Genomic DNA, 23055 nt, shown 5'->3' with positions numbered 1-23055 from the left:
CTGTGGGGCTTTTTTTTCTGAATCAAAAAAGGTTCTGTGTGCAAATGGCGACCATCAGAAGTCACTGGAGCAGTGGTTTTCCTTTTAAATGAAAGGCAAGCCTCCTCAGCAGTGTTAAAACCAAACCATACCTTTCTCCCCTTTTCCACAATAAACATGGACCTCTGGTCATTTCCAGGTTCCCCCCCCCCCATTTTGGGAAGTCTGTGCAGCCTCCAGAAGATCATCACCACTGTCATCTCATGCCATCAAGCCGATTACAACTTATAGTGACCCTTTTTCCAGGATTTCCAGGTAGAGAATACACAGAAGTGGTTGTTTCCTTTCCCTTCCTCTAGGGGCGCTGCGGGATTGTGCAGCTGGCCCAAGGCCACCCAGGCTGGCTTTTCTCCCAGGAGCCTCTACTTTAACCACTGGGCTATCCAGCCAGCTGCGCTACTGAGCTAGCCACCCAACCACAAGATCCCAGGGCACAAACATTGTCCCTAAATCCGCCAAAGTGACTCCTTCTCGCTGTACCGCTCCAGAATCCCCAGGCAATGATGAGCCTGGTATATCTGGAGCTGTTACACAGAGAATGTACACCAGGGGCAGTTACAATATTCTCAGAGTTTGTAGTATGCAAAAGTGATTTTTTTTTCCAGGACCTGGGAAGATGGGACAGAGAGCAGGAGGACCAGGGAAGATGTTGATATTGAATGCACATTTTATGCACGTATTATTTAAAAATGCAAGCAGCCGCTGATGGGGAAAAGCGTGTGCAACCAGCATCTGCCACTTTTCCAGATGTGGCATTTGCACCCTTTTTGAATTTTCCCTGGTCAGGCTGTGGGACAGCCACTCTCCAAAGTCTACTTTCTAGTTGCAGGAGCTCGGCCGCACAAGGGACCAAAGAAACGGCTCAAAGATGCACAGGAAACAGGGCGGAAGGAATTCAGTTCTGTTCATGTCCGTCAGGACGTTCTCGCTGAAGACTGACATCGGACAAGAGGCGAAGGATTTCAAAGCAAAAAGAGAGAAGGGTGGACAAAGGCAGAGAAAAAAGAGAAAGCAGGGAGGTGAGACCACGACCGTCCAGTTAGCCCAGTGTTGGCTAACTTGGCTCTACTGGTCCTGGATCTTGCAGACTCGTTATTGGGCTAATTCATCATCTCTGTGTCCATCAGGCGGCTGCTGTTCAACCTGAGCTACTCACATCTCTCTCCCACACTCGGCAAAATGGTAGCTCTGATGGAAATAGTCTTCTTAACATCATGGGATAAAACTACGTATTTTCTCACCGACTCTGATTCCAGCAACCCTGAGATAAACCCTCTGCTTATCTCACTTTGTACCAGGTTGTGCGGGTTTTGTGCACAGAGGAGGGCGTGGGGCTTGCTGTCAAGTTGGACTTGGGCCAGACTCAGTTCGGATTTTGTTTTCAACACGCTCACGACTCAAAACCCACCCACCCCTCCCTTTTTTAGGGGGGAATAAAGCTTGTTTTTTAATAGGGACCTGTGACTTGGGACCTTATTTATTTATTTATTTATTTATTTATTTATTTATTTATTGGACTTATATGCCGCCCATCTAGACATTGTCTACTCTGGGTGTCTCACAAGCAAAGTATAAAACAATTTTTATATAATAACAATTTTACAACTTTCCTGCTGCCTATTTGAGATGGTGTCGCTACTATTTAGCAAGATGTTGGATGGTGTAATTTAAAATATGTATCGGTTTTGTTTCCTGCTTCATTTGTATGCAAGCGGCCCTCCAATCCAGCCTGCAGGGAACGGCAGCCAACTAAAGGAATGAATGAATGAGCTGCAGCCGCATTACAATTAAAGGAAGCGAAAAAAGCAGCGGCCGTCACAACGGTGGGCGTGGCCTTACCCTGGAGGGGCGTCTCCGACGAAAGCCGGGGAACAAAGGAAAGCCTCTCCAATAGAGGCGAGCCCCACAAGGGGTGTGGCTCGGGGAGCCAATGGGGGGCTCCGGGAGCTCGGAGGGGGCGGTCCCCTCGGTCCGTAGGCGGGGCTCTAGGGAGGCGTCACCTATTTAAGGGCTCCCGGGAAGAGCTAGACGTCATTTCTTGGCAGTCATGGTCGGGGGCGGGAGGTGCGGTGCAGGTGCGCTCTTTGCGCTGCGCGCAGCCCGATCCTTAGCCGAGGCGCAGCGTTGCCCCCGCGCTTTCACAACCGCCTCGGCCCCGGAGGTTGCTCCTGAACCTGGCCCCGATCCCCGACCCCCGCCGGCGGGCGCCTCGCCATCATCATCATCATCCTCCGACGCCGTGCTGCGCTCGGCGCAGCCGCCTCCTCCTCCTCCGGATGTCCACTTCGGAGATGCGCAGGAGGCTTTCCGCAGCAAGAGCACCGCCGAGCTGGCCCGGGGCTTCGTGGTGCTCCGCCTCTGCTCGCTCCGTCCGCTGGTCGACCACGCCGACAAGGTAAGGAAGCGCGCGATCCTCCGCCCCGCCATCCTCAAGCCCTGCGCGGGGGAAGGCGGGGGGAAGCATCTTCCGGGCGCGTCCCGGATCCCCCCCCCCCTTTCGTTAACGAGCCCTGATGGGAACGCGATCCTCCCGAATCCGCTTCCCTCCATCTCTGCTGGGGCCAGAACTCAAAAGTAACGAGGTGCTGGCGTTACCTGGGGCTAGTTACTTTGGGGAAGAACAAGGACGAGGCATTCTTTCCTTTAAGACAATGTAACGGAAGTGTCTTGTGGGTGTAACGGGCAACGTTTTCTCGTAAATTTCAAAAGAGGGGTTGGGAGCTGAAAAGAGAGCGCAAGGTGGCTCCTTAAATGCCATAAAGCTTTCTCTGCTATCAGCTTTTTTAAAAGTCCCCCAAAATCTCGTGCCCGCGAAAGCTTGGTAGTCATAAGGGGGTAACGAAAACAAAACCCACCGCTTTGTTTTTCATGCTAACTAATTTAAGTTGTAAACGCTGCCCACTGAATTTCCCCTTGAAATGAACCCGTTCGTCTGAAAAGAGTAACCTTGCTTCCAGTTTTTCTTGATGTTGTTTGATTTTTGGGGGGTGAAACAAAACTCTTTTCTTTTCCCTCCACCCAAAACGAAGGGAGAAATAAAATGAATGACTTTCAGTCTTCTTAAGGGTGTTGGCTCCAAATTAAAGGCAGAGCCCCAGCAGTCTGCATAGGAAGAGTGTTTTCTTCCTCCTTGGCATAAACTAATATTCAGGCAGTTCTGAACCTTGGTCCAGGCAGTCACTGGGCGAGGAGCTGAGTTTAGCACTGACTTTCTGCCTTTATTTCAAAGGTCGAATGCTCTCCCCACCCTGTTGCAAACCGTTCCTGACTGGGCAATCAAGAACATCAATTTTGTTAAAGGGGGGGGGGGAGGCACATTCTCCTCCCCCTGCTTCCTTGAAGATTCAGTTTTAATTCCTAGAAGAGCTGACAGGCCACCAGGGAAGAGCTGGAGAAAAGGGGCTTCAGATGATCTTTAATTCCAAATCAAAGCATCCACCATACCTTGGGAAACCCTGTTAGGGTCACCCTAAGTCAGATGTAATTTGAGGACACATTCAGGTCCCCTCCCCAAGAATCCACGCTCTTAAATGCACACTATCCATATAAAAACATGTATGTCCAGATTGTTGTTGCTTAATTTAAAGCTATTTTATATTGCCTCTCCATCCAGAATTTACCGGGTGATTTGTTTTGCACAGAAAGAAGGCAGCCATTGCTTTTGTCTCTAGTGTGAGTTTCCATGCAGGTTATCTGCGAGGGGCTTGTCGCTGTAAACCCAATGCTGGTTCAGAATCGCCTGTCCATTGGTATACTCCATGAGGAAGATGTGGCTCTTCAAATGCTGACTGCAGATCCCATCACCCCTGGCAGTAGACTGTGCTGCCCTAGGCTGATGGAAGCTGTGCTCCAGCATCCACCAGAGGGATTTGGGTGTTCCTCCCCACTCTTGTAGACCTTGTAGTAATGCCTGAAGGTCAGGGACCCTGAGATTTTCAAGGCAGAGATCGAAAGAGATAATCCTATCTCACAGTGATCTTTGTTTTTATTGGATTTTTTCCTACAGATAAGGTTTTACACCTCTTATCAGACCCAGCTTTTAAAGGCGCAGATTGGGCAGTAGAGATGAGAAGGGGTCTGAAATTCTCCTGGCCTCCTTCCTAGTGGCTTGTAGATACATGAAATAATGGACATTTCTCCAGGGCTGACCCTCTTTGCATGTTGTGACCAAGATAAAAAAGAGTCTGGTGCTTTGTTAAAGGTGAACAAGGGTTGGGGGTGGGGGGGGGGTTGGATATAAGTTGTTGTGGATTACGACCCTTTTGGTCTCCGAGGGACTTGGTCCACTCAAGTGTATTCTGAACAAAACACATTGGTCTTCAAGCTGCCATAATAATAAGCAGAAATGTGTGATGTCATATATACAACTCCAGATTCCATCGTCCCTGACAGTCCAGTGTTCATGATAGATGTCCTCCCCATCCATCTCTTCTCTCTTTCTCTTCCTCCCAACCCCGAAGGCTTGTAGCGAGCCTTCAAAGGTGGCTCTAGTGGACGTCTAAGGTCAACTTTCCTGCTGGCTTTTGTAAAAAAAAAAAAAAATCTGTAGGATTTATGAGCGATTTTGGTTGTTTCACAGCCTGAACGTCTGCTCCGTTTTTCTGCTTTCCTCTCCAGCTGATGCATTTCAGCCAGAAGCTGCTGGGCCGCCAACTCTTTGAGAGGCTCGTGAAGGCGACCATCTATGGCCAGTTTGTGGCCGGGGAGGACCAGGAGACCATCAAGCCCCTCATCCACCATAACCTCTCTTTCGGGGTGGGCTCCATCTTGGATTACAGCGTAGAAGAGGACCTGACCCCGGAGGAGGCCGAGAGGAAAGAGCTGGAGTAAGACACCTGGGGCGTTGTGGCCGGAGGGGGGGTGTGGGTGGGTGGGGTCTGCCCGCCTCACTTTGCGAAACCTGGAACGGGCTGTCGGAATTGCTCAATGAGAAGAATTTCTGCCTTCGGCACACTTGACCATGGGAGGCCCACGTGGTTTACGGGGAGGAGCCCTTGGTGTATTATGTAACACCCTGATCAGGAATGTTGACACACCGCAGATATTTTGGCAGCTCTTCTTCCCCTTTCCAACACCTTCTAGCGAGTGGAACGGGCGGTCAGGGTGACTCATGCCTGCTAAGAGTTCTCTAGGTCCAGGCAGTTAGAACAGGTCAGGAGAGGCAAGGAGAAAGACCGGTTTAGGTGGGGGGGGGAACGTTCCCCCCCCCCAGGGAGAGGCAGTGTTTCCTTTGAGCACATCCCTCGGCAGGAGGACATCCCAACAGCAATGCGTAAGGGTTGAGGTCACCCTTTTCCTGACCCCCTCCATGGGCGTTCCCTTAGCTGGTGTTTTTTCCTTGCAAGCTAGTCTTAAGAGGGTTATTTTTTGTGTGCCAAGTGGTGTCATAAGGAGCAAGTGGTCAGGCTTATAGAGTACCTGTTCTCAACAGGGTTGGGGGGAAGCTTCTCATGCCCCCCAAATTCTTGAAGAGCATAATTTCCAGCTCTTCCTTGGTTGGTTTCCATGCCTGCGGGGGAACCCAACAATGAGGTGTGAGTTTGCTGAGCATTTCTGAGCAGATGTTCTTGCATCCTGGAGAGTAAAGATTAAATTTCCTCTCTCAGGGTCCTGTGTCATGGTGTCCTGGGACCCTACAACCTTTCTCCCCAAAGGCTGAGAGGTTCTCCCTTCAGGGTGTGGGCGCATCCTGTGCATCGGTTCTGGTCCTTCAGCCAGGCATGTGTGCCCGTCCACCATAGTCTAGTTCCCCAGCACAAGGGGGGGATTTTTTTAGAAGTTTTTCAGCAGCACCGAGACCAACAGATCTACGTTAACATGGCCACCATCCGGTTCATGCTGAAATAAATCTGTTCCCTTAAAGGGGCCCAAGGACTCGGCCTCCTTCTGCTTTTTTTGTTAAGTTGCGGTAGGCTCTGGAAAGCCATGCACAACGGCGTGGCTCCTGTGCTAATCCCAGAAGCAAGACCCGGTCTCCCTGTGAGCAGCCCGTCTGTTCCTGGCCTGCCCAACCCCCCCCCCCCCTGCCCAGAGAGGCCTTGGGCGCATCACAAGGCAGATAAGGCTCTTCGCTGGGTACACAATGTGTTCCTTGCAGCTTGCCAAATAAAAGAGGGTAGAGCCGGGCACCCAGGTGGTACGATTGGCTACAGGAAGCCCTTCCCCCTTCAGCCCGGCTGGGACTGGGAGAAAGAGCCCTTATGCAAGTGGGCTGGCAGCCAAAATCCCGCGACAACCCAGTAAACAATGAAACGGAGAACATCGGCATGCGCCCTATGGGAGGCCCTGTGGACTTCGGTTTCCTCTGCTGACGCTGGTCCTTTGCATGAGTTCAACACAACGGAGGGCTTTTCCTTTGCTTTCATTTTCCATCTTCGGGCAGTACCCTGATGACGCCCTTCTTAACTCTATGCCCTCAAGTTGCCCTCCACTCATGGCAATCCCATCAAGGAGCGATCTCCAACATGCCCTGTCCTCAACAGCCCTGCTCTTGCAGACTCAAGCCTGTGGCTTCCTTTAAGGAGTTGTTCCATTTTACATTTGGTCTTCCTCTTTTCCTGCTGCCTTCTGCTGTTCCCACCATTATTTCCTTTTCCAGAGAATCCTGTCTTTTCAGGATGTTCCCAAGGGCTTCATCTTCAACATTTTTTGCCTCCGGGGAAAGTTCAGGCTTGATTTGATGGAGCACCCACTGGTGGGCCATTCTGTTCATCCAGCGTCATCTGCAAAGCTCCCCACCGGCCCCACAGCTCAAATGAATCCATGTCTTTTTTTTCCTGCCCGCTTTCAGAACTGCTCAGCTTTCAAACCCATCCATGGTGATTGGAAAGACAAGAACGTGGATGACCTTGGTCTTAGTCTCCAGGGACACCTCCTGACACTTGATGATATTTTCTGATTCCTTCAGGGTTGCCTTTCTCAGCCTTCTTCCTGACCCCCAACACTTCTTGCCCGAGGAAAAGCAACTTTACCTACCCCCTCTCAACTCTTGTCCAGAGTCTGTGGCCCTCTGTGCCATTTTTCCCTTCCTCGTGCCAGGGAATTGGGGTGGGACCTTTTCTCATGCAGAATAAGCAATAAGTATCTTAAAGCCACCGGATGGGATCATTGCATAAAATCCCATCAGTAACCCTCGGGGACACCCAGCATCTTCAGACGAGGTTCCAGGCTGGTGTTCTGGCAGAGCTTTTGAGTTCTTCAGGAAGCTTCCTTGGGGTGTATCGTACTAAAGGTAGAAGAGAAGCAAAATGTTCCAAAACCTAGCCAGGTGTTTGGGGCATGGTGTCTGCAGGCAGGCTTAACTTCTCAGGTGGAGGTGTTCTGTCTCAGAAAACAGAAGTATAAAGGTCTTGGTTTATACACAGGATTGTTTGCTAGAGGGCATATAAGAATAGCCACTCTCTGCCAGATGCTGAACTCAATGAGCTATTCAACCAGCTCCATATTTGTGTGCTGTCAAGTCAGTTTAGATTTCTTGCAACCCTTTTCTGGAAGATAGAGAATATGCAAAACTGGTTTCTCGTTCCCTTCCTCTGGGGACGCAGTTGGCCCAAGGCTACCCAGGCCGGCTCTTCTAATATCCACAGCGGGGGAATCGAACTCCCAACCTCGGTCAGAAACCTGAACCGCAGAGCTATTTGGGTTCATACTGGGTGGTTAAAAGCTTATGGGTGGGCTTATATCCCCCTTGCCGTGCTGCCTCAGAAGCTGCCAGAAACAAGGCTAGTCATCATAGCATGCCTGCTCCCGTTTTGGTTGCTGGTGTGCTCGGCCGGTCCTGTCGTGGGACTCTGGCAAGCTTCCCCCAAAGATCTCGGGTCCAACTTTGGCAATCCTACCCACTCGTCCTTGATGCAAGGACACAAAGAGAATGTGGTATGTCTCCCACCACTGCAAAAAAAAAAGTACAGTGGTGCCTCACTTAACGACGTTAATCCGTTCCGGAAAAAAGTCGCTAAGTGATTTAATCGTTAAGCGATTTTTAAAAGCCCATAGAAATGCATTAAAACGTGTTTAATGTGTTTCTATGGGCTTCAAAACTAACCTTAAGCGAAGATCCTCCATAGGGGTGTCCATTTTCCATGCCTCTTAAGTGAGGCAAAACAGCGGGGGGTCCATTTTTGAAACCGCCGATCAGATGCTTAAAAGCATTGCAAAAGCGGGAAAGAGCAACATTCGCATCTGCTCTCCTTGTCCAGGGAGCCATTTCCCCTTCTCTCTCTTTTTTTTCTCTCCCGCCCGGCTGCCTGAGTCCGCCACTGCTTTCCTCCACCAAGTGTGTGTTTGCGCACGCGCGTGTGTGTGCGTGTGAGCATGTTCCTCTTCCCCTCGCCCCAATGGAGCCCAAGGCCCGACAGCCAGGATTGGCCACTCAGGGCCCCGAGCTCTGCCCGCTTGAGCCTGGCTTGGAAGAGAGCGAGAAGGAAGTGAAGGGAAAAAAAGACAAAAGGCAGGGGAGGCGAGGAGAAAAAAAAGGAGAAAAGAGCGGGCACTCCCTGTGCTGCCTAATCTGGAGCACCAGCAGCAGCAGCAGAAGCCTGCTGGTCTAAGGAGGAGTCAGCCCCGTAGCCCTCTCTGCTCCCTGGGCGCAAGGCAAGGCAGGCGTGTGTGTGTGTGTGTGTGTGTGGTGGAAGGCGGCGCTTCTTTCCCGCCGTGGAGCAAAACTGCCGTTTGCAGGGCGGGGGATAGAGGTGGCTGTATGGGGGGTTTGGGGTGGAGAGTCTTTGACACACACACCCCGGCTCGGAGGGGCAGGAGGTGGACATGTAGGTGTCCTGATGGCTTAAGTGGCCGCAGAGGCGCTCCTTGCAAGGAGGGGGGGAGGACAGACTCCAGGCTAGAAGGCGAAAGGGGGAAGCCGGCGGAGGAGAGAGCGGCTGGTGGTGGTGGTGGGGACTCCCAGTGGAGGGTGGGCTTCCACGAGATCCCTTGGCCGGGATGAGAGGCTCCCCCTCAGCGCACTGCTGCTCTGCTCTCCTCCGGGTGGATCCTCCCACCTCCTCCCGGACGTGCAAGGGTCGCTTTGCCATGATCTCAAAGCAATTTATCCCCATAGGGGCCATCGCTAACCGATCGCTCTGGCGATGGCCAAAACCTCATCGGTAAGCGATTTCATCGTTAAACGGAGCGATCGGTAAGCGAGGCACCACTGTAATGTGATTTATGCTTTCCAAGAAAAGGAAGGAAAGGAAATCGGTCTAGAAGGATTGCCATTGATTTCAGCCTTCGTCAGTAGATTCATCCCTCGTGTCCCCTGACTTGTTGTGCCCTGGGGCCAAACCCTCTTTGGTCCACCATAGTTATGGCCCCAGCTTCCACCCTCTGGTCTAGCCAGCTGGTGGAGGGATGGAGCAGGTGGTGAAATCCAGAGAACTGCAAATAAGGTTTGTGTTTCTCTTTCTTTTTTCCAGCTCCTGCACTTCTGCGTTCGAGAAGGAGACAGGCAGTAAGTAAAGAGATCCTCCTGGCATCTCATGATTCAGCATCAACTTGGGAAGGGTGGCTAGATTGGGGTGGGGGGGAGAGAGATCATTGTATGGCTTCTTCGCCATGGTTCTGTGAAATGGCAAATTGGAGATTTGCAGCCTTTCTGTCAGTGATAGAGATCTTTATTGCTGGGGGTCAAGGCCCACATTATGGTGTTCCCAGTTACTGGCTGTGGATATGAAATCCAGACATTACAAAAGGTTGGAAAGTGGAGGGGGGGAAGGATTGATTTGAAACACAGCGTTGAAGAACTTTACAGGTACCCTGGATTGCCAGAACAACAAAATCGGTTCTGAACAATCTCTAGAACCAAAACAGAACGAACCTGTGTTGGTTTACTTTGGGCATATCGTGAGAAGATTCATTGAAACCATCAAAGATGGAGAAAAATGGAAGGCAGTAGGAAGAGAGGAAGATGTCACCTGAGATGGATACACCCAATAAAGGAAACCACAAGCCTTAGTCTTGATCTTGTTGGTTCAGTCTCTTCCTCTGGAAGGCTATCAAGGCAGGAGTTATCCAAGCATTTATTTTAAAGGCTGTTTCTCTCTCAAATGCAGAGCAGAGAGAAAAACGGTACAGTGTGCATCGCAGGTTTGGCGACCGGCGGGATGGCGTGGTCAGCGCCCGCACCTACTTCTACGCAGATGAAGCCAAGTGCGACCGGCATGTGGAGACCATCCTGAAATGCATCGAGGCCTCCGGTAAGTGAGCTGGCCGGCGGGCTGGCCCTTCCTGGAACGCTGCGGCCCCATTTTCATTGCGTTGAATCCACTGCAGAAACCCAATGAGTTTCCTTCCTCTGGGCAGAAGTGGCACTGGGTCCAGTTTCTGTCTCCAGAACCTGCTGTGAAAGCCCCCTCTAAAGGCCCATCAAACCTTCACGAATTTTCCACCCCCAGCTTAAAACAAAGTGGGCTGCTAGATGTATCGCCCCCAATAGTGCTTCAAGCGCTCTCTAGGCAGCTTACAATTTAATTATTAAGGATACACATTGACCACACACAGAGAGAGCGAGCAAGCTGAGCCTGCTGGCAGTAGAGTCTTGACTGCAGTACTGCAGTTTAACCCCCTTTGCCACGTGGCTCCTTAAAGGAACTCGGGGAGCAGAGCAGAGCCCCTTCACCCCACCAACACGCGGTCTGATTTGAAAGACTGGGACCTGGGTTCAAATTTCCACCCCACTTAACTCTTTCTCTTGTTATGAAGCTGAAATGGATAAAGCGAGGGGGGGTGCCAGCCTGCGTGGTCCAAGGTCCACCAGAAAAAGCGCTGGGTCTTGGAGCTTCCGTGCGAGGATACGGAGTGAACCGGGCATGCTTTTATTCTCTTTTCCAGGGGGCAGCTCCAAAGATGGCTTTTCTGCCGTTAAGCTGACGGCACTCGGACGGCCCCAGTTCCTCGTAAGTAGAGCTGCATCTGGTTTCTTGACTCTTCCGCCAGCCTTAAATTGAAACTACGGATGCATGTTTTGGGTGAGAGTGAAAAGTATGTGGCGATTAATTAATCCCAGGAGACAGTCTCGTGGGTTTGCTGAAAAGTTCTGAATCAGAACATTTCATATGAGAGAATCTTCCAGTGTCCTCAATTGTGTAATCTATCTGCTTGATTTTTGGAGCAAAGCCTATTTACCTTCCAACTTCCCCTCGCTGAACTGAAATGGCTGATCAGGAATTAAGCTGGTTTAAAGTTTTTTGAATGTTCCCTTCAAACACATTCCGAACTTGATGTGAAAGCAATCTGGACGCAATAATACTATTACTACAAAGCCGTGTATTTCCCTTACCTGATTTGGCAGTGGAAAAGGAGCCCTCCTTCCTTTATAGGGGCTTGACTATAATCCGGCCACCTCATTTTTATTTTATTTTTGCTTCCTTGTGAGGCATTTATGAAACAAAAGGGATTTTGCAAAGACACTGCCCAGTTTCCAAGCTCCTGGAAGGAAATGAAACGCGGCTTGTCTGGGTCTGTGGGAATCCGTCTTGAAAAAGTTTTAGTTTTGGCTTCCCGCTCCGAAGGTGGAGTCATAACGTTGGCGTGATTTTAAGGCTGTGAATGTCGGAGTCTGCTATTGTAAGCGAGGAACCGAGAAAAAGCTTTCCTCTCTCCTTATGGAGAGAGAGGTCTGTGTGCAAGGGGCTCTTTTTTCCCCCCTTGGAAACCTTGTGGGAAATCTCACAAAATTCCTTGGATGTTTTGTGCGGCTTTTTCCCCTCCCCTGGAAGGAACACCCGGGCGTTGATAGCGGCTGCTCCACCAAGCGGTGTCTTTTCTGCACGAGATTTCCTGGAAACGAGAACTCTGCAGAATTTTGAAGCCGTCTTCTTATTGTGGGAAGTCAGATCCTTTTACTGTTTCGGAGGAATTTTCAGGAAGGCGTCTCAGCCTGGCAAGGCTTTGGAGACCTCTAAAATAAAGCCATTTTTCAAGCACTCTCTGCCTTCTTAGCTTGGATTATGATGCATTTAAGGGTTTTATTGTACCCCCTGTTTCCTTCAGCCCAAATCTGCATCTGTACACTCGCACCCACACACCCTCACCCGGCTGCTCTCCCTCTTCTTGTCCCCAGCTCCAGTTCTCCGAGGTGCTGGTGAAGTGGCGGAGGTTCTTCCACCAACTGGCTGCCGAGCAGGGCGTGGTGGGGCGGGCGGCTCTGGAGACCAAGCTGGAACTGGAGAAGCTGCAGGTGAGCCTCCCTGTTTCCTCCCATCACACCGTTCCGCCTGCACCCCTCTTCCGACCAAGATTTCCTCCCGTTTGGCTCAAGGCATGACATGGAAGCCGTTATCCACAAAGATAGAATCCTAGAATAATGGGGAAATGGGTTCCCTTGTCGTACTGCTCCAACCGTTAAGAGGTTTTCCCTGATACTCGGCTTAAATTGGACTTCCTCTTACTTGCATTTATTCTTACGTATCCTGCCCTCTGGAATGATGGAGAACAGATCCTACTCCTCCTTTGTAGGACCACCTTTGAAGTCTTTGAAAAGTGCTCTCCGACCTTCCGTCCATCTTTTCTCAAGGTTAAACAGGCCCAGTTCTTTCAGTTTTTCTTCCCAGGGCCTGGTTTCCAGCCCCCTGATCCTCCTTGTTGCCCTCCTCTGAACTTGCTCCAATTGATCAGCATCTTTCTTCAAGTGCGGTGTCCAGAAATGCCGAATAGAGGGGGATAAACAAGTACCTCGCGAGATTTGGAGACTCTCCTGTTCATGCAGACTAAAATCACATTGGTCTTGTTTGCAGCTGCATCACACCCTTGGCTCCTGTTCAGCTTGTGATTCACAACCATTCCAAGGTCCTTCTCACCCATAGTACTATTGAGCCAAGTATCCCCCATCTTGTAACTGTGCCTTTGGGATTTTATCTCCTAGACAACTTTGCAATGCGCTCCTGTTAAATTTCATTCTGTTGAAGAGTTAACTGTTTTTAGACTACAACTGCTTGAGTTGGCAGCTGCTCCCTGAGCGTTATGGGAATGGTAGTCTCCTATAGTAATTTTTCTCAGTCCAGAAGGAGACATTCTAACTTTTTATTCAGGACAGTCGGGGACACGAATAAGAAAGTCTGATGCTAACTTGATTAAGAGGGAGGATTTTCAGGACGGGGGAATCCTTAGGATGGGTTTACCTTTTTGCCCCGAACCAAAACCAACCCTTGAGAGTCTATCACAGCCCCACCAGCAGGGTTGGGGTGTTGGGGGGGGATGCATAGCACAGATGCTCTCCCCCAGACTTAAGAGTTTTGCCTTCTGGTTTCGGCAGGAGACGCTGGCCAAGATGGGGATCGCCACCCGAGCTGAGAGCCAGCACTGGTTTACGGGAGAGAAACTGGGGGTGTCTGGGTAAGTAACTATATCCTGGCTCATATTTCTGCATCCTGGGGATGTGTTTGCTTAGCAAGCTTTGAAGAGGGCAGGAGAGGGCGTTGGTAGCACGGTGTAGGGGTTAGAGTATGGGACAGGGAGACCCGAGTTCAAATCCTCACTTGGATATGAAGCTCTCCAGTAGACCACATATTGACTGGTCGAGGTGTCATCAACTGAAGCAGAATCGGTCCAGGGTGGAAGAGACCATCAGAAAGACTTCTTCACCTTGTGCCTTGTTAGTCTGTAGAATCCAAGATGGGGCGGCCCCTGCCAACTTGGAGGGCTTTAAAGAGGGAATAAAATAAACTCAAGGGGGATTAAGGCTGCCAAACCCTTGTGAGTTGCGATGGCCCTCCCCCTCCTGCCTCGGGGCTTCCCTTGGTGGGCATCAGGCTCTTTTCTGCAGGGCAGAATGTCGAGCTAGAGACGGCCTGGGGTCGGATGCGGCACAGCTGCTCTTACATTCCGGGGGAATGTGTTGCACCCGTCTGCTTTTCTGCACAGCTTTTTTGGGGGACCAAAAGGGACAGCCTGTGAATATTCTGGCCGCCTAGAATAGTCCACCACGACTAGATAGGCGGGATATAAAATAAATAAATAAATAAATAAATAATGATAATAATGATAATAATGATAATGATAATGATAATAATAATAATAATAATAATAATAATCAGAAAGTTTGCTGGAAGGTTGGGACACTTCCCACCAAGCTCAGGGTCTACAATTGGTGCATGTGTGTGTTTTCTTATGAAAGTGCAAACACGCCAGGTGTAATTTATTCCGATGCGCAGAGCTGTGGGCTGGCGGGTGGGTGGGAAGCCCCCTTGCACATGATGAATAAATGTCTTATGGGGGGGGAGGGTTTGGAGTCCTGAAGCCATCTAGTTGACCTCCAAAGCGAGATTTCTCCTTCCCCGTCTGTTTGAGGTCTTCCAGATGTATCAGCCTGTGGTTTCTGTCATCCTCGGGTACTTGCTAAAGGTGCTGGCTGGGGATCATGGGTGTTGTAGTCCAACAGGAGTGTCAGTGTGGTGCTCTGGCTAGAGTGTCAAATGAAGATCCCAAAGACCTGAGTTCAAATCCCCGCTTGGCCACAGGAGCCCGCCAGCAGATGGCACTGTTAAAACAATTCTTAAAGTATTTCACATCCTTTGAAAACCTCCTTAGGGACCCCGTACGTTGGGAGAGACTGAGGGTCATCACAACGCTCAAACCCATCTGGAGGGGTGTGCCGGATTTTGACCCCTTATCCCCCATTCTCTTGGGCCTGCTCTTGACAGGGGCGTCTCTCTCTCTTCCTCTTCTGTTCCCAGAACGGTGGATCTGCTCGACTGGAACAGTTTGATCGACCCCCGAACTGAAATCTCAAAACTCCTGCTCGTCCCGAACCTGAAGGCAAGCCGCCTGGACCAGTGGGGGGGGGGGAGATGATGGGTTGGAGGAGGGGGAGTTTGGGGGCTCAGTGGGGCAGCTTTCATTCTCCCCTTCTGCTTTGCATAGGAAGCTTCTTGAGGGTAGGGGGTGGTTTCGGGGGAAGTGTTGGCAAGTCATGGGGAGCAGACAACTTCAGACTGGGTGCGATGGGAACTGTGACTCAGCACGTGGTGGAGTCATTCGGCTGCACTGCAATCGGCCCTTTCCAGCTGAGAGGCAGGCAAGCAGGGCAGGGCGGAGGAGCTGTTATCACCTCCTGCTCTCCTCCAGCTGAGACGGTGGCCTGGCTGTCGTTGGCGCATGGATCCGGCTGGCTTTTCCCCAGCAAGGCTGGAGCGATCACTCTGCACTGCAAAGACTAGCAACGTCTTGTCAGTCCATGCTTGAGAGCCCTCATGGTGTCAGCTGATGGAGTGTTGGACAAAGTCTCGGGAGACCTGGGTTCAAATCCCTGCTCAGCCAGGGACCTCACTAGAGGGTGGTACTGGCGATGATGACAATGTGCTGTCCATTCTGGCTTAGGACACCCCTTTCTGGGATTCTCCAGGCAGAGAGTACTCAAAAGTGCTTTACCCTTTCCTGCCTCTAGGGGGTGCCCTGGGGCTGTGCAGCTGGCCCAAGGCCACCCAGGCTGGCTCTTCTCCCAGGAGGTATGGGGCAGGACCTAAACCTCTCAGCTGTCCAGCCAGCGCTTCCTAGGCATGGCGTCCTCAGACGTGATTCACCATTCCCTCCTTCAGGAAGTGCCCCGGGACTGTGCAGCTGGCCCAAGGCTACACAGGCTGCTTCTTTTCCCAGGAAGCCCAGTGAGGAATTCAACTCCCAACCCTGTGTTTTTAGAGCCAGAAAACTAAATCACTGAGTCACCCAGCCCACTGGCACTGGTGAAACCACCTCTTAAATATTTGAATGTGCCTTGGAAAATCTGCTAGGGTTGCCATAGCTCTCAACCTGAGAGCACATCACGCTTGGCGCAGTCTCTACGGGGAAGGACTGTAACCACTCTGCATGCTGGGACAGCTTCTAGACTGTGCCATGGTTGTGTGATGCATTTCCCTGGGGAGGGGGGGAGTTGGCAATACAGGCTTTCAAGCCCCTCCAGAGTTTCCCCAAAGCCACCAAAACCTGGCTCCTAAATTCAGGCCCTTCAGGCAGGGGGCAGGATTTGCCCTGCATCCTGCCAGCCTTCCCTCACCCCAGGCTGTTTTAGTCCTTAAGACTGGGGTGCTAACAGGAACGGTCAAGGATGGCCTTCTGTCATCCAGATAACAAAAGAAGTTATCCTCAAAGTTTGAGAAATGTTAGTTTTCCAGTTTCTGGAGCTGTAAGCCAAAGCCACCAGGAACGTGTCATCCTTCGCATTGGCCCAACCTTAAGAAACCAGCTCTCAGAGGGTGTCTAACCTCCACGGATTCCCCAAGTGGACTTGTAGGTAGGGATGGCCCAGGTGCTGTGCTCAGGTAGGGGGGCTGCGATTCCATCCCGCCCACTGCTGGTTCCCCGGAGGAATGATTGAATGATGGCCGTGTCTCCTCTCTTGCCAGACGGGACAGCTGGAGCCCCTGCTTTCTCACTTCACCGAGGAGGAAGAGAGGCAAATGAAGCGCATGCTTCAGCGCTTAGATGTGCTCGCCAAGGTGAGGATTTGGAGACGGTGGTCTCCCCTTTTCTTTGGACAGATAGGCCGCTGGGCAGGGGGGCAGCTGGGTGGGACCATAAAGTGGGGGAGGCCAGAGCCCACCGTAATTCCTGTAATTAGAAAAGAAACTTGGCCATGCGGTCTGTAAATGGATCTGAAAAGCAGAGTTGAGGGATATCACATGAGGCATTCTTGGGGGAGAGGAGGGAGCCAGCAAGGAAAAAAAAAAGCAAGCTTTCGGGTTCTACAGAATCCTTTGTCACATTGGGGGTTGCAAGGAATTGGGAAGCCTGGAAGTTGGAATAGAGATGAAGCTGCTTAAGTAATATTTAAAAATTATAACAATAGAACCCCCATATCTCGGGGGGGGGGATTGGTTCCAAGCGCCTCCACGGACACTGAAATCCATTGATAATAACAAATGGCATTTTAAAAAAAAGAAAACATCCAGAAATATATATTTTTACCATGCACTGCCAGAACTGGCCACTAGAGACAGCCAGAGACAGCATGTATTCTTCAACAAGAATTCAGATCATGGTCTCTGGCTCTGTCTAGTGGCTTGTTCTGGTAATACATGCTAAAATAATTTATCTTGATTTTTTTCTTTAAAAATTTTTCTTTTTATAATTTTCAGACCGTGGATGAGTTAGACCGCAGGTACTGATTCTACTGTAGTTTGAAAAATCAGTTTGATTTTGCTTGGTTTCATGGGAATAACGTTCTCCAGCATATTCTTCAGCGGCTCCATGCTCTCCGGCGGCTTCGCTCCCTGGTTGCTGAGCTGGCCGTGAGCAAACAGGTCCCCCCCCTCCGTGACCACCAATCTCCCATCTTCTTGCTCTTAGAAAGCTGTGGCGACTGGGGTGAGGCTCATGGTGGACGCTGAGCAGTCTTATTTCCAGCCCGCAACCAGCCGCCTCGCCCTGGAGATGCAGCGCAAGTTCAACCAGGAGAAGCCGTCCATCTTCAACACCTACCAGTGCTACCTGAAGGTGAGGGGAGAGGCCGGAGGCCAGTCACAAGGGCGGTGGCGTAGGATGCTTTCTTTGCTGTCGGTGGTTCTGTTTTTTTTGGGAAATGGCTGGCTTGGCACTGACGCTGGCCAGTCTCTTTCTGGACAGCGGTCCTCCAGCCTGGCCCTGAAAACAGGCCGACAGGAGCATGCCAGGGCAGATATAAAATGGAGATATGGTCTCCTTATCTTTTTTTTTCCTTTTGGTTTAAAAATGTTTCAAAGGTCTAGAACTTTAGCCAAACACAGCCTTCCTGAGCGCCGATGGAGGGCGGTCCCTTTGGGTGCTCGTGGTCCAGCCTGCGATGCTTCGTCCGTCCCTGATCCCAGAATTTAATTCCGGGCTTCGGGCGCTCCCCTTCCCCTCTCTCTCCCTCGGGACTTGAGGCATCCTCCGTTCCATTTTCCCTCGCCTGCAGGACGCCTACGATAACGTGACCGTGGATGTGGAGCTGTCGCGCCGGGAAGGGTGGTGCTTTGGAGCCAAGCTGGTCCGAGGGGCCTACATGGAGCAGGAGCGGAAACGGGCCGCTGCCGTTGGCTACGAGGACCCCATCCATCCGACGTATGAGGAGACCAACAATATGTACCACAGGTAGGGGAGAAAGGTGCCTCATGTTTGTGGGGGGGGGAGAGGTTTCTCGGAGGGGAAGGGCAGGTGGGTCGCGTTTCCAACCCTCCTCTGACCCCCTTCCTCTTTAGGTGCCTGGACTACGTCTTGGAAGAGATCCGTCATAGCCGCAGGGCTAACGTGATGGTGGCCACCCACAACAAAGAGACGGTCCAGTTCACACTCCGCAGGTACTGGACACAGCCCAAGCGTTTGAAGGGGGGGTCTCTGGATGGGGTGGGGGCGGGCACGAGGCTGGCGCGCCCTCCAGCAACCCTGGTCCCCTCGCCACGTTTTTGTGTATGAACTCGGAAAGCTCCCCTTACAGTCCTCTGCAACGTACCGGGCTTCTCATGTTTCTAGTCCTCCTTGAGTGGGCAGAGATTTAGAAGCCAGACTCTTTGAACCTTAGACCACCCAGGAGGAACAAAAACAGTGAGGGCCTCCCCCTACACTACTGCCCCCCACCCCACATCATGCCTAGAAGATGCACATGGAGGGGAGATATGGGGAGCAGCTGTCTCTGGACCTCTAGCGGTGCTCACCTCTGGCGTAGAGGTTCACGGGAGGGGGGAACTCACTTTGGAAATGCCAGCAGGGAGAAACCGACCTGTTTATTCTTCTTCCATTCTTGTAGGATGGCAGAACTGGGCCTCCACCCCTCGGAAAACCAAATCTCCTTCGGACAGCTCCTGGGCATGTGCGACCACATCACCTTCCCCCTTGGTAAGTCCCTGGGAATACCTGGGCGATTCATTGGTCCCCACCCCCTTTGGAATATGTGCCCTCTCGAGTTCTCTAGCAGCATCCTTGGAAACAGTGGAAGGTGACTGTGGCCTATTTTTTTCTGCTTTGTCATTACACTCTCCGTATGTATACGGTCGGACCCCTTATCCACAGATTCACTTATCCGCTGCCTGAAAATATTAAATTAAAAACCTCAGAAGGAGCCAGAGACCATGTTATGTATAGTGCTTGCTATGGCTACATTTTTCAGCATCTGCAGGTGGGCTTGAAATGCATCCTTTGTGGGTATGGCAGTCCTACTATATAGGGAAGGCAGAAAATAAGGAGATGTAAATTTGCAACAAAATACAGCGCATGAAATGCAAATTACAGTGGAAATCCAAACAAGTCAGACTAAATTGTTCTGAAGCAGAATCAACCTCAACAGAATAGCGTAATCATGTCTGTATTTTGCTTCCCCGTGTCATAAGTACTTTTTCCTCCCAAGTCCATGGAAAACTTAGCTAGAAAAATTGGCAAGCTGAACTGTCATTAACATTCCACTCCGCAGCCAGATGCCTAAACTACTGATTGTAAGTAAAAGCAAAAGAGGAATAAAAGTTTAAAAAGACAAAAACATGGTGGCATCTTTTCTTTCCTTTTTTTAATGTGAGCTTTCGTGAAGAAGTCCACTTCATCAGATATAAGAGAAAGAGATTTAACATGGCAGATATTTATACATGTCATCAAAATATCACAGTTGAACAATCTACTGACTTTCTTACCAACCAACCGCGATTTCTGTATATAGATAATCTATATTTTGATGCCATGTATAAATGTTTCCCTTGCTAAATATCTTCCTCTTCTGTCGCATGAAGTGGACTTGTCCATGAAAGCTCATATTTAAAAAAAAAAATACATAAAAGTTACTCTTTAAAGTGGTACCACATTTTGTCTTTTTTTCACTTTTTATTTCTATTTTGCTTTTATCTGTCATTCTTCCATAGACAACCACGGCTACACCTCCTGCAACTATTTACTCCTGAGCTATCCAGCAGTTAAACAACCTTAGATCTGCAGGGCAAGAAGGGACCCTGTAGATCATCAAGTCCAGCCCTGTTCAGGATGCCCGGTGGGCAGCTGAACTCCCAAACTGCAGCCAGATGCCTAAACCACTGAATTCGAAACGTGTTTTTCCTTTTTCTTCTCCAGGACAAGCCGGCTTCCCCGTATACAAGTATGTTCCCTATGGACCTGTGGAGGACGTCCTTCCTTACCTGGTCAGGAGAGCCCAAGAGAACCGGACTGTCATGAGGAGAACCAAGGAGGAACAAGATCTTCTCTGGATCGAGCTGAAGAATCGCCTGTTCTGTGGCTCCTTGTTCCCGAACCCAAGCCTGCCGTAGTAGTCCTCCTGTGTCCCTGGCTTTTTCACAATGAAAAGCTGGAGCCGTGTCAGATCAGCACATCTGAGAGCAGTGACCGAGCCTTCCTGTAGCTTACGTAGAGGTCAGCCCCTGCCCAGACCTCTGCCCGTGGCCTCGGGACTTTGACAAGGTCTTGGTCCTTCGCTTACCGGGTGGTGAGCAGACAGGAGTTGCCAAGTTCTGTTCCCTCTTCCCCCTGGTCCTGTTGCCCTCCTGCTGTTGGGGGGGGGGTATCATCACTCCTTGCACTTAACCACTGTCTGTTCGAAAGCAACGCACCTCGAGGCTGGTATAGAGTTGTCAGCATTTAGGATGGAGAAAGCCACCGCAAATAAAGATGATAGAACAAAGCGGTCTTCACATCTGTTGCGCGTCCTAGGATCGATGCATATATGCTGGTTGTTCAACAAGATAGGGAAATGCCGGAGAATGCTCACTGGTTCCCCCTTGTGGCCAATTATGACATTGCACCTTGGAGCACACAGGATGAGACCAAAATGATACTACTTTTCCGATTTTGGAATAGATCAGAGGCTGGCTGGCTGGGTAGCTCAGGGTTTCAGGTCTCTGGCTGCAGAGCCAGAGGTTGGGAGTTTGATTCCCCCACTGTGCAAGTAGTTCCAACCTGTATGGCTTTGGGAAAGCTGCACATTCCCCAGGTATCCCCCAGAAAAAAAGGGAATGGCCAAACACTTTTGAGTATTCTCTACCTGGAAAACCCCAAAATGGGTCACCATAATTCAGAATTGACTTGAGAGCACTTGATTATTATGAGAATGGCATAAACAGTGAAAAACAATCCTTTTAGAGTGCATCAGAAATGCTTTTCCCCCTCTTTTTAAAAATTAATAAAACAAATCAGAAATGGATCAATCATTCGTAGCTAGACAGAAAATAGCATACACTGGTGTCTATTGTAGTTCTAGTTTTGATTTAAATGCCACCCCATACTGCTAAATCACTCTCTGGGTGGTTTACAATTCAACAGCAGTTTACCCACTGTGCCAGAGCTGCTTGATTAAATGCCAGAGCCGTAAAAAGGATTAGAAATCTCTCTCCAGCATTTCAAAACCCAGGGCGTTGGTGGCTGAAAAGGTGGTTTCTTTATCTGCAAACTCTGTAAAAGGCAGCCAGTCTTGACGAATTTGTCTGACTCTTGGCCCTTGAGGTGTTCTCAGTGTGTGAGTCAATTTTTCTGGAAGTGCCATGGACCATTTTTCCAGGGTCAAGAAACCCCCAGTTCGGCCGTGGCTCACAGGGATGTGATTGGGTCCTTGCAAATAGCTGAAAAAGAAAAAGTCCCCTTTTTGTGCATTTTGCCCTGTGATGTTGCTTATAATTTCAAGGACAGTGTTCCCAAATCTGTAGGTTTCCGGGCATTTAAGCCACAGATGATGAAAAAAATGGATTTTATCCATTGCTAATCACTGTAACACTTTGATCTTCTTGAGTAGTCTATTGACTAGATGGGCGGTATATAAATTCAATAAATAATAAATAAATAAATAATAAATAAATAAATTCAGTACCTTTCCAGTTGTATTTATCTATCTAGTGTAGACAATTACAGCAATTTATAAATTGGTTGGTTTCTGGCATTTTCTTTTTCAATTTTTATGTTTTTAAGGCCTCTTAAGACAGGTCTCATATGCCCAAGAAGAGCAACTGGGCCATTTCATGCTGGGTGTTTTCCCTATTAAACTACTTTTGTTAAATTTAAAGGGTGATCACTCAGAGCGAAGCGACCCTTTCTAGCATGATCAGATACGATCCTTTGTCTTAAGGATCAAACGTCTTTGAAAAGCCCAGCTCCCCGCTAGAGGGCAGAAGAGGTCAAGTTCTTTTAAATAGCTCTGTAACTCCCTGGGGGGCTGCAAGTAGCAGACACTCGCATTGGGTGGAAGTAGAAAATGAATGCGGAGTTGCTCGATCCGTCTTGAGAGCAATGATATCATTCTAGGGACAGTGATTCTGGAGGAAGGACCTACATGAACAGCCTGCAAGCAGGCCGAGCTGCCTCGACAGGGTAACCTAACATGATCCAAAAAGTCATCAAATGTTACGTTCTGTACTGTCAAGTCTCCTCCAACTCAAGATGACCCTATGGATCAGCAGTCTCCATAATGCCCTGTCTTAACAGCTATAATCAGCTCTTGCAAGCGGAAGTCTGGGGCTTCCTTTTTCGAGCCAGTCCATCTCATATTTGGTCTTCCTCTTTTCCTGCTTGCTTCCACCTTTCCCAACATTATTGGTCTTTTCCAGAGAATCCTGCCTTCTCACATTGTGCCCGAAGTAGGACAGCTTCGGTTTCAACCTTTTTGGCCTCCAGAGGACCGTTCAGGCTCAAGTTGATCCAGAAGCCAGTTGTTCATTTTTCTGGCCATCCAGGGCATCCGCAAAGCTTTCCTCCAGCACCAGATGTCAAAGAGATCAATTTTTTTCCAGCCAGGTTTCTTTACTGGTCCAGCTTTTACACAACCATCCATGCTGGATGGAAATGCAAAAGAGTGGATGGTCTCCAGTGTCTTGTTTGCCTTAAACAACAAGCAGCCCATATTCAGGCACCAGAGTGCGAAACGGTTTCCACTGGGCTTCGGCAAGACCCCAGATCTTTCTGCATCCCAACAAATGCTTCTGGTTTGTCTCTACTTTCCTTTGACTTCAACACAACCTTTAAGTGTCGATTCATGGATCTCACGCTGTCGATTTCTTGGTAACCTTTGTCGCTGGCTGCATCCGATATTTCCTTAATGTGCAACGCTTGGCATGGGTGTCAACGCAGACGGACCACTCTGAAATGGGTGGGTGA

General features: G+C 50.0%; 1 protein-coding gene across 1 annotated transcript; it reads left to right on the top strand.

Annotated features, from left to right (window-relative positions):
• The first annotated feature begins 2061 nt into the window (after window positions 1-2061).
• Window positions 2062-21767, top strand: PRODH (proline dehydrogenase 1). Its single transcript, XM_072983691.2, has 14 exons — window positions 2062-2434; window positions 4657-4865; window positions 9450-9484; window positions 10086-10229; window positions 10864-10928; window positions 12095-12211; window positions 13286-13365; window positions 14706-14787; window positions 16371-16463; window positions 17314-17460; window positions 17900-18075; window positions 18183-18281; window positions 18728-18816; window positions 20032-21767. Exons 1-14 carry the CDS (start codon window positions 2087-2089, stop codon window positions 20223-20225), a joined length of 1878 nt encoding a protein of 625 aa, XP_072839792.2. The 5' UTR covers window positions 2062-2086; the 3' UTR covers window positions 20226-21767.
• The last annotated feature ends 1288 nt before the right edge of the window (window positions 21768-23055 follow it).

This window comes from Pogona vitticeps, chromosome 14 (assembly GCF_051106095.1).
Source record: "Pogona vitticeps strain Pit_001003342236 chromosome 14, PviZW2.1, whole genome shotgun sequence".
Lineage (NCBI taxonomy): Eukaryota > Metazoa > Chordata > Lepidosauria > Squamata > Agamidae > Pogona > Pogona vitticeps.
Note: the sequence above shows the minus strand (reverse complement) of the source record. Positions and strands in the feature narration are given on the sequence as shown.